The 11,570-nt window shown below is 39.8% G+C and overlaps 1 protein-coding gene across 3 annotated transcripts in view; it reads left to right on the plus strand.

Annotated features, from left to right (window-relative positions):
* Positions 1-11,550, plus strand: part of slc1a2 (solute carrier family 1 member 2) — a 30,788-nt gene extending 19,238 nt beyond the window's left edge. For 2 of the 3 annotated variants that reach the window (XM_022754216.1, XM_022754215.1), the window contains exons 3-11: positions 767-919; positions 1,329-1,579; positions 1,994-2,141; positions 2,738-2,864; positions 3,084-3,317; positions 3,438-3,632; positions 4,582-4,716; positions 4,865-5,129; positions 7,065-11,550. In XM_022754216.1, the coding sequence (XP_022609937.1) occupies positions 767-919; positions 1,329-1,579; positions 1,994-2,141; positions 2,738-2,864; positions 3,084-3,317; positions 3,438-3,632; positions 4,582-4,716; positions 4,865-5,129; positions 7,065-7,136 (1,580 nt within the window). In that variant the 3' untranslated portion in view covers positions 7,137-11,550. The remainder of the gene's footprint in view (positions 1-766; positions 920-1,328; positions 1,580-1,993; positions 2,142-2,737; positions 2,865-3,083; positions 3,318-3,437; positions 3,633-4,581; positions 4,717-4,864; positions 5,130-7,064) is intronic. The other variant, XM_022754217.1, reaches the window with a different exon arrangement.
* Positions 11,551-11,570: the final 20 nt, after the last annotated feature.

The following is an 11,570-nucleotide window of genomic DNA, read 5'->3' on the forward strand; positions in this document are numbered from 1 at the left end:
GGGGGGGTATCAGAGCACACAGAGGTCATCTTTACTTTCTGGACAGAAATGCTGCATGGCAGGAAAGGAACTGTTAGTTGGAAGAGACATATGTCAGGGATCAACATTGGCTTTGTTAGAGAGGGGCTGAACTCTCCAATTCTTCAGGCCTCTAGAGAGGGAATGGAAGACAGAGGATAGAAATCGGTAGAAAACATCCGTTAGAAATATCAGTGAAGTGTGTCTGAGATTAAGGTCAACTACCTCTCTTTTCCTCCTTTGCTGAATGCTAGAAGTAGTCTTTTTCACCTTCCCTGCCACAAAGTGAAAAAAAAAAAAAATCCTCAAAAGCATTTTGGGTTTGCAGAGATTACACATGCTTCACTAGGGAATCTGACATGCTGCCTCCTCCCCACTGCTTCGAAGAGATCCGATCTTAATCCTCCACGAGATTTACTCTCACTTAGCAGGTTTCCGTTTTATCTCCTCAACCCACTGTCCTCCCTAAGCATGCAGCTCACAGCCTCTTGTACAGCTCCAAACAAGTGAATTGATGGGGCAGGGGTCAGTTATTGAGGCGTCTTAAAGGAGAAAATTGTTGCTCATTTGTCATTTCATCTAAGCGCTTCTCAGTAGCAGCCAATACACCCACAGAAATGTCTCTTTTTTTATGTGACTCACTTTCCTCTGCCTTCTCAATCTGACTTCATTCCAGATTCTCATCTACTTTGCCATTATATACTTGTGCGGTGTCACTCACACACACACATTCCTCCTTGCACTTCAGGTGTGATCTTGGGAGCTGTATCAGGGATGTTACTCCGTGTTGCCGCCCCAATCCACCCAGATATTGTCATGGTGATTGCTTTTCCTGGAGATATCCTGATGAGGATGCTGAAGATGTTGATCCTGCCACTTATCATCTCCAGTTTAATCACAGGTACCGATCACTTATGGCATATACATTACATTGTTACAAGAATATTAGATAGTTTTAGTATTAGTGGTGTGTTTGAGTTTTATCTTTACACTCGTGATAGTAGGAGTGAGCTGCATGTACACTTGAGTTTGAGGGCAAATAAACTTTAAATTCTTCATCTGCACCTTTCAGTGCTTTGTCATGAGGAAAAGGTCCCGTTACTACTGTAATCCTGATTATGAAATCGTAATTGACAACATTTCATTTAAGTCATCATGCTAAGAATCATACACATGATCAAACACCATTATGCAGTCCCTTAATGGTCTTTGCATTCAGCCTTTATGCCCCGCAGTATTGAGTCAACATTTCCATTCAATAAGACCAAGTAATTACCAGGTAAACATGATCTTGCTTGTTTTGGCTGCAGGTCTAGCCGGTTTGGACGCCAAATCTAGCGGTCGCCTGGGCACCAGAGCTATGGTCTACTACATGACCACCACTGTTATTGCTGCTATCCTGGGAGTCATCCTGGTGTTAGTCATCCACCCTGGCAACCCCAAACTGAAGGAGAATCTGGGCGAGGGCCAGAAAAATGATGATGTGTCCAGCTTGGATGCCTTCTTTGATCTGATCAGGAACCTGTTCCCAGAGAACCTGGTGCAGGCTTGTTTCCAACAGGTAAAGGAGGAAAATAACAAGATGATGGACACAGTTTAATGCTGAAGTTTGAGTGTGAGTGTAAGTGCTAGATGCGTAGGAAGTCAGGTGTGATGTGTCTGTCTGAGATATGTCAAGTCAAATATCAAGAATATGGCATCACTAATATATGGAATTCGTAGGCTTGCACAAATGGGTGTGACTGTCTTTATTGCCTTGCAGAGGATTTATCGACAGAGGAATTCAAATACACATAAGATCATAAAGAATAGCCTTGCAGTATGATGTGTTGCGCCCACTCTGTTCTCTGTAGCAGCACATTTTCAAACTCAATCATTGTCTCAATCATTGTCAGTTGAGTGGTATTTACTATCATAACTGGCACAGTATCAGTCATTAAGCTCATCAATAATATACTGTCCTTTGTAACCTCAGATCCAGACGGTCACAAAGAAGGTGGAGGTGGTTATTGAGGAGGATGTCAATGCCACCACCATGGAGGGACTGGTGGCAAACATCACCAAGGAGCCTCAGTTCATCGTCAAAAAGTCCCTGCAGTTCAAAAGTGGCATGAATGTTCTGGGTGTGTGACATTTGTTTCAACTACAGCCATGCTTGTGACTTTATGATCAGCTGTACAGCATGCTAACATGCTCACAATAACAATGCTAACATGCTTATGCTTAGCAGGTATCATTTTAAGCATGTTCACCATCTTTGTGAAGCGTTTTAGCATGCTAACATTTGCTAATTAGTGCTAAACACAAAGTGCAGTTAATGCTAATGGGAATGTCAGTAATTTGGCAAGTATTTAACTGATTGAAAAGTTAAGGAGTCATGAAAGTTGTTACAGTAACTACTGGAAATGGAAAAGTTATTAGGATTCATTCTCTGGGCACCATGAATATCTGTAGTAAAGTAGTAAGTTTCTGAGGTATCTCAGTCTTGACCAAAAAAGTGGGCCCACCTACTGTCATCCCCACAGCAATGACACTACCATGGCTAAAAGCAATATTTTACAGTACATTTACACAATTTGACAGCAGCAAACATTTGGAAAAACCTGATGTTTTTTGGCTGTAAATGTAAAACATATCACCTCCTAATAACAGTTCCTTCATTTCACCTGTCCACACTGGTACTCAAAGTTAAGGGTACATTTATGATTTTCTGTCACAGGTCTGATTGGTTTCTTTATTGCATTTGGCATCTGCATGGGCAAGATGGGAGAGAAGGCCAGACTCATGATTGAATTCTTCAACATCCTCAATGAGATTGTGATGAAACTTGTCATCATGATCATGTGGTTAGTATCACTTAAGAATCTCATTGACTCATTTTGAAATTCATTTAGTTGTTTGGAGTCAGAAATAACTTTCTATGCCAAGTTATGTCTCACGTCATTAAAACAGGAGGAGGTGACAACGATTTAAAGCAGAATTTATCAGTTTCCTGACAAACTGTTTGTCATCTGTTTTTGATATTACATTTAAAGTAATGACAAAATGTTTTTTCATCTGATCAGGTATTCTCCCTTTGGTATTGCCTGCCTGATCTGTGGTAAGATCATTTCCATCAAGGATCTGGAGGTGGTGGCCAGGCAGTTGGGCATGTACATGGTGACTGTAATTATTGGCCTCATCATCCATGGAGCAATCTTCCTGCCCAGCATCTACTTTGTTATCGTCAGGAAAAACCCCTTCACCTTCTTCCTGGGCATCTTCCAGGCCTGGATCACTGCCCTGGGGACAGCCTCCAGGTCAGCATTAGGATGGATGGATGGATGGATGGATGGATGGATGGATGGATGGATGGACGAATAGATGGAGGCATCTTAATATTTTCGCAATTACCTACCTTCTTCTGCTTTTCCTTCCAGTGCTGGTACTCTGCCTGTCACCTTCCGTTGTCTGGAGGAAAACCTGGGTATTGACAAAAGAGTCACTCGTTTCGTGCTGCCAGTCGGTGCCACCATCAACATGGATGGAACTGCTCTGTATGAGGCTGTGGCTGCCATCTTCATTGCCCAGATGAACGGTGTCCACCTTGACCCGGGCCAGATTGTCACCGTCAGGTCAGTAAACACCTAAGATAGTTTGTCTTTGTACTTAAAATTTGTCAGATTCCGAATTAGCTGATGTCATTCGCACTGTTAAATGGAAATCATACTATTGTTACGGTTATAAGATGTAAGTTGAAAGATTTGGTGTTCTTTCCTGCCTGCCTTCCTGTTTTGTATGAAATTTTAGACTCGGTATTGGGAAATGATGAGATCTACGATATTTCAGACATCCATGTATGAAAATAGGCTTCTTAAAAGGACTCTTCCCTCTAAGATTGATTTGACTGCACACAAAAGTCAGAAAAGCTATTCTTAGTCATAACACTCTACACTTCACTCTATTTCAAGAGGGTTTAAATGGAGCCCCGAGGATACAGTTCAGCAAACACAGTTAGCTCTTAATAAATGAGGACAAACACAGCATGGAGTGTAGAGGCACTTAACAGTGAACAGAAAAGCCTCAGTTGATCAAAGTGGCTGCAACTTTAGAGAAGAAATTTACAGGAGAGAAAACAAACCACCAGGAGGAAGCCACATGCGCCAGTGCTGTATTTCACGCTAAGTAGGAAGATAAATACAAACCACTTGCTGTTTCTTGAGTATCTGGAACTAACTTTGCCAAACGCCCTTTTGTTAATAGTGTAAGTCGAGGATGGATGACCTTCAGTCTGACATTTTTGCAGCATATCAGTCCATTAAATTAAACATCCTATCTCTCACATTTAAACCTCTCTTCATGTGCGATGGAGGACCCACTCTAGTGGTCCTGAGCTGTTGCTCTTCACACAAGCACCATAGAGAATGAGTGTCTTCATTTGTGGCAGTGAGGTGCTGCGATTTCACATTCACTGGCGACTGAAGAGTTGAGGAAGGGTTTAGAGGAGGGCTATGGAGGATGTGGTTAGGTGTAGTGGGTTTTGAGAAATGTGACTGAGTGCCCCTTTGCTGTGTCTTCATCCAGTCTGACAGCCACACTGGCCAGTGTTGGAGCAGCCAGTATTCCCAGTGCCGGCTTGGTGACTATGCTGTTGATCCTGACTGCTGTAGGCCTGCCAACCCAAGATATCAGTCTGCTGGTTGCTGTCGACTGGCTGCTGTGAGTTTGACAAGACAAATATGTGTATCGTGGTCACGCATAAATAGATTTTTGTTTTTTCCTGCCTCTGCAAAACCCCTCCTAGTCTTTCCCTCATTGATGGAGCATGCTAGATCATCCTCCTATATCCTGGTTCCTCTCTTTTCAGGGATCGATTCAGGACCTCAGTGAACGTGGTGGGTGACTCCTACGGTGCAGGCATCGTGTACCACATGTCCAAGGCAGAGCTTGAAGAGCTGGACGCGCACGCGGCTAAATCCGACGACATCGAAATGATGACGAAGACCCCGTCTTATTATGACGACATGAAGAACCACCACGAAAACAATTCCAACCAGTGCGTCTTAACCGCCACCGCTACCACCACCGCTACCGCCACTGCTAACAATTCTGTCGTAGTAGATGAATGCAAGGTACAATTAACGCTTACAGACATAGAGACTTGTATATAACCCTCTCTGTTGTTGCATGCTCACCCTGCACTTTTTGCTTGACTCTGTTTTTATCCACTGCATCTTTGTATATAACAATGTAAATAGACCCACTGTTATTTTATGACAGAAGTGAAGCAATAGAACAACAGATGCATGTATGTATATATTTTGTTCCTCTGGAATAGCAGCTTTTGTGTTGAACGTCTAAAAATTTAAAGCGCTTTTACCAAAAGAAAAATTAAACAAACTGAAGAATGATTCAAGTTCAGCTTCATGCAAATGAGGGATAAATCAGATCTTGCTCTACAGTTAGTTAATCTGATGACTGTAACCTTTTCGGGATTGGCTCTAATTCATAATCCTCATTATGACCCTGAGGAATTATTTAGCAGCTCTTCTTTCTACCAAAAGTTCACACTACATCCGTCTTCCAAAACATGTCTTGATTGAATAATGTTTTCCCTTTTCTGCAACCATCTTTTTTTTCTCAAATTTTTACATTTTATTCATCTTAATGTCCAGAATGGTTCATTCTGCTTTCTCTTAAAATATAGCTGATTTTAATTCTTAAACAGATTTATTTCCAACATGGTCATCCATTGCTGTAGCATTTAAAATTCAGAGAGGGAAAGTGTTACAGCAAATTAGCAGTGCATATATTCCCCTACATACACACATCTACCACACTGTCACTGACTCATTCACAGTCAGGTTTTTTATTTTTGCATTTTGACACCATCTATTTCTGCCCATTGCTAAAACTGTTTTGTGAAATTGAAAGCTGTGAAGTAGCTCCCATAATGTAAAACATAATGCACTTTGAATCCCGTCTTTGAATGTATCCCAGGCTTTTAGAATAATATATGGGGACTCATAGTGCTTGTTCCCTCACACACACACGCATACACATAAATGCCCTGGTGGAAAAGGTCTACTGATGAGCCTATTCATTTATTAAAGGGTGAAAGGTGTTGCCTAGCAACACTGGCAACCTGTCACAGAAGCAATCTGTCCATAGGAAAAAGTTATATCCTCCTTTCTGAGTCTCCATTTATTAAGAGACATTTACATATAAATGCGATACAAAGGCTTGCTATTTCCAGTATCCACCATGACTATTTTTTTTCTGTCTTCTCTTCTGTTTGCCTGTAAATAGATTGACTCACATCTCTAACCCCATTTTCAAAGATTTATACCACTGTAGAGTGCTTGCCAGTAACAACAACGTAACAATGCATTCATTTTGTAGTGTTTATACCTTGTTTTCTGTGTAATCTGGCTATTTTGCATTCATGATGTGTTCATTTGTGTGTTTTTTTGTTGTTGTTTTTTTTTTTTTTTTTTGTAATTGCCCCTTGAGTTTTTTGTCATAAATGTGTGGTCTGTTCACAGGTGGGTAAAAGAAACTCAGCTCTTAGGACTGCCATAAGCTTGATCATCAGTGGTCACACAGTCATTCCACTATTTCCTCCATAGATTTTGCACATTGCTAAATAGCTATGAGACCTAAGAAGCTGTGTTTTATTCATTGCCAAATAACATCACTACAGTATCCAAAAGTACAGAAAAGAATGTACTAAATGGTTCTCTGGCTTTACAGTAACAATGTTTACACTCATGTATTATCTAAAACATCTATCTCAACAGATGGCTTTTAAAGAAAAACAGGGTATAGGGTTGATCAGTAACGTTGCTTTTTTGATGGCGTGGCATGCTTTATTAACTGTATAAGCCCGATGATTGAGCGGATCAGATTGCTTGGCTAGAGCTGAAAATCAAACCACACAGTGTTACAGTGTAACACAGCTCTTTGATCCAAAGCTTTATAAGAAATTAAGTTTGTTTGTGTTTGTGTGTTTTTTGTAATCTGTGCCTTGGATCCACTGTTTAGATCTCCCTGCTAACTGCTTGCAGGTAACCTCAGCCACTAACGGCTCTGCTGCGGAGTGCACGCTTGTTGAGGAGGAACCATGGAAACATGAATAATGGCAGCACAGAGATCCCCTGCTCCTGGGCTCCACAAGCTTTCCTACCTGGTGATAAAAAAGAGTGAATGAAAAAAAGTCACATGAACAGAACTACTAATTGTTTTTTTTTGTTTTTTTATGTAGTTTAGTTTTCTTTTCTTTTCTTTTTTTATTAGTCCCTTTAAAAAATTTTGTAACTGTCTATCTGACTGATATGTAATACTAATTCACTTAACCGTGAAATGATAACAGAGGTATACTTTACCTGGTAGAGCACAATTATGAACTATATAGCAGATACTTGCACAACATACTTCAAGGCTTGGGGAGGGAAGGAAGAGAAAAAAAAAGTTAGATAAGCTATTCTTAGCAATACATCCTGGTTGTACATCATAAGATGAGAGAAGAAGTGGCTGTATAACATGGGATGAGATCATCTTCCGAGTTTCATACAGGTGATTCATTATTCTAATACCGGAGGATGAGAGGGAGTTAGAGCATTAATCATGGCAACCAGCGTAATGTTTGTACCGAGCTTCTTCGCTTTACATCCCTGTCAGTACCATCACATATGTGCAGAGAGCCACTGCTTTTCAATTTAAGCTCAGTCTCTCATCTTTAACTGTCAGAGCCTCTGAAGTGCATCTGACCACATCTGCTTTTGCCCAATGTTACCCACTATCCCTGAGGTCTGAGGTCAAACTGATGAGAGGGTAGGAGGCAGGGAGAACAATAACAAACAGGAAAATCACGCTGAGCCTCATAAAACCTACAAGCACAGTCACAGTGGAATTATAAAGCACAAATCATATGGAGCCCATTTTCTATCCCCCTTTTGTTTTCCTTTTATTTTGTCTACTGTAAAAAAAAAATAAGGGGACTTTTTTTATTTTTTATTTGAATCACCTGCTGAGTGAGTTATAAACCTTTTTGTGTGTGTGTGTGTGTGTGTGTGTGTGTGTGTGTGTGTGTGTGTGTGTGTGTGTGTGTGTGTGAGAGAGAGAGAGAGAGAGAGAAAGAGAGAGAGAGCTGGGGTTATGAACATGACCAAGTCAATTATAGGGACCAAACAGGCAGAAAATCAATCAACTCACAGAGGCCTTTGAACTGCCTCCATGACGCAACACATTTTTCAGTTTTCTTACATCAATGTCCATTTATAAGTGGCTGGCACAGCAGCTGATATTTTCTTCTTTTTTTTTCCAATGAAGCCTCAAAACTTAAAGCTAAGAAAATCACTGCCCTAAATATGAAACTTTATACGGTACTTTTACAAAAATAAAAAAATGCCAGTGAAATTAAAGCTAAATTTGCGTCAATGTGATTATTACGAGAACAAATAATACTAAATAATTGACATATCTGAATAAAATTTAGCACAAAAAATGAGGTTATATAGAGCACAAACAAAGTGACGGAGCACAATAAAGCCAAAATGAGGATAATTATGAGTCAGTGGCATAATCAAAGTCATGCACATTATTGTTCCATGTCGACACTGATCGTATTCCAAGTTTTAAAAGAAAAAACACTAAGGGAGAGCAAAAGATACTCAGGCTTGTATGTTTACTCTTTTACAGGGAAAAATGTTGTAATCCTAAAATGTTTACTTGCTCACTACTTGAGCGTTTCACCTCACAAAAGCAGCCTCTTAACAGCACATCTTTGGAAAGTTTTGACTACTGCAAAAGGACTTTGTTGAAAGACAATAATTTTATAATGTGATAATATGACAGGAAGGGGAGTTTCCCAGCACGTACAGTAAGCACACACACATATTTAAGACTACATTCCGTGGCTGAATGATCCTCAACCCGTGTACTGTCTGAAAGCGGAGACAAACTTATTATTGAACACTGACAGAAGGTGAACCATCAGAAAAATGTTTTAAAAAACAAAGAATAGAAAGAAACTGAGGGAGAAGCAGCGCAGCACTCGGCTGTCAGATGGATCCTTGGCTTGCACAAACAGAGACAGATCATTGATATAACACTCTACAGGGAGGCTCGCCAGCTTCTTGTTTAGCCAGACCTAAAAAGGTAAACAACAATATATTTCAGACACCAGAGCTCACGACTGTTTCTACAAACCCTAGATGCTGCAGCTGTGTGTCCATATTGGTGAGAAGTCGTTTAACGAAACGCAGAACAAAAGGGTGGACACATACAGTAACACACATAATGCCAGAATGTTGCCAGCTATCAGGTAATAAAAATGTATTCCTCTCATACAACCAAATGGCTTAAAAAAAAAAAAAAAAGAAAAAGATGTGCAAACACAGAAACAAAGCAGGACAACTGGCTGTTAATCTGTTTTTTTCTTCTTTTTTTTTTAGCCTGTGTGAGTGAGAGGTGAGACTTCTGTGATGTGGGTGTGGATTTGATTTCTTTATCAGTGTCTGTCGGGGTCCTTCTCTCCTGTCTTGTTTCTTTTCATTTGTGCTTAATGACAACCTTGCCTTGAAGATGTTCACTTCAAACAACACATGCTACTTAAAGTAACACTAGGAAACTTAACGAAACACGTAGTGCAGCACTCTGTCCTTATAGTTCCTGAGACGCACTCTCAGAAGACGTCTTTCACTTTGCTTTTTTTAAGCTCGGCTGATAGAAGTGTGCTTTGATACAACATAGCGCGCACTTGGTGTTCTGCTGTACACTCTGCACAGACTGATCTATAGCATACACACAAAAACAAGCATGCACATACACTCACGCACACAAATTCACTATTTTTTTTTTTTGTTTTGTATTTTTGTTTCGCTTTTCTCAAGTGCACACATATATACACGCGCGCAAACACTCTAAAACCTGGAAGGTCACTACATTTATAATTGTAATCAGTGAGCTGCAGAGCACAGCACTGACACCCTAACAGGGCCTTTGGGCTTTATCTTTTGACCTTGTGATCTTCAGGAAAAATAAAAAAAAAACAAAAACAAAAAACTCTCCAGTAAAAGGAGACGATGCAGACCATAGTGTCACCGGTGGGGATTGAGTGTTGGACCGCTATTATGTTCAAACTCACGGTTTTAGAAGCATGAATAAAATAAAATGATAATTATTTTTTGCACCACTATCTTAAAAGCATGATATTTTGAAGTGCCTCCTTGCACTTTGTGTATATATTGTAGGTAACAGATGTTTTTTTTTTTTTGGTCCTTTTGTTTTTTTTGGGGGAGGGGGGCGTTGAAATGATATGTAGGAATATAGTTTCATTGCTGTGACATTTTTAATGTAATCCTCTAGAAAAAAAATATCATCTATGTCCTGAGTAAATTTAGATTAGACAAAATGTATAGAGAGGAAATCGTGTAATAAATTGCTTGTTTTTTTATTCTCTAATAGCTGTTAACTAGTTGTTTTACTTACCTGTCACACACCAATATATAAATATTTTTTTTTTTTTGTATCTAATGTAAGCGTTTTGAATGTTTGTTCCATGAAGATATAAGCAGTGTGCATTCATTTTCATTTTCATTGTACATAAATAAATATATAAATGTTCTGTTCGGTGGCAATGCAGAATTTTCCGGAAATTACAGTGCAGAAGCAAACAACTGTTTGCACGACAAATAGAAAAAGAGATGAGAGTGAGAATGAGAGATAGAAAGAAAGAGAGCGAGGGGAAGTTTCTGCTTTGACAAAGAGGGGCCAACATGAGTTATTAGGGTGGGAATTACTGTGATAAAGGCTGCTGGAAAGAGAGACAAGTAAAGGAACAAGATCCAATTTGCCCTGGATGTAGAATAGAGTGAGAAAATCAAACACAACTTAGTAGTTGATTTGAGTGAAAGAACAAACATCAGATGTATTCAGATTCCTGTTACAGTATAGAGCAACATTCCTCAGGTGACTCATCTGAAACCATTTTGTCTTTTCAGTGGAGAAAACTGTCTTTTTAGCCTCAGGCATCGTTGTTTACCTGATGCACGTGCATTTAAAATTGCAAGACATAGATATCTAGTTCTTTTAGAGTCTGTGTTAGCCTGTCTACATGCCACATCCTCACACATTTTGCCTAATGAGACTCTGTCGTACCATCAACATCAAGGAGGTTGATAGAAATCCCACCCGGTAAAAACTGCCTTTACTCCACTTGCCTTTTGTTTGCATTCTACACAGAAACTATATGCACGCACAAACACCTGGAACTTGCTGAGCTAAATGATACGGATTACACAGATATTGATTGACACGGTATTTCAACGAAGAGCCAGTATATCTTCAAGCTTGTCCTTTTCTACTGAAATGTGTCTTTTTGAGGAAACTCCTAAATAGAGCTTATAACCTGTCTCACTCCTGCCTACAACGTGCTTTCCTGATCTTACTTTTCTAGGCCTTCCCTCTTTGAAAAGTTGTTGTAATTCTGATGTAAAGGCAGAGCGTATGTGTGGGGGAGATACACTATTAAGAAAAAAAAAAGACAAAAAATATACATGAATTCTTTCCTC

This window comes from Seriola dumerili, unplaced genomic scaffold (genome assembly GCF_002260705.1).
Source record: "Seriola dumerili isolate Sdu_G_001 unplaced genomic scaffold, Sdu_1.0 BDQW01000219.1, whole genome shotgun sequence".
NCBI lineage: Eukaryota > Metazoa > Chordata > Actinopteri > Carangiformes > Carangidae > Seriola > Seriola dumerili.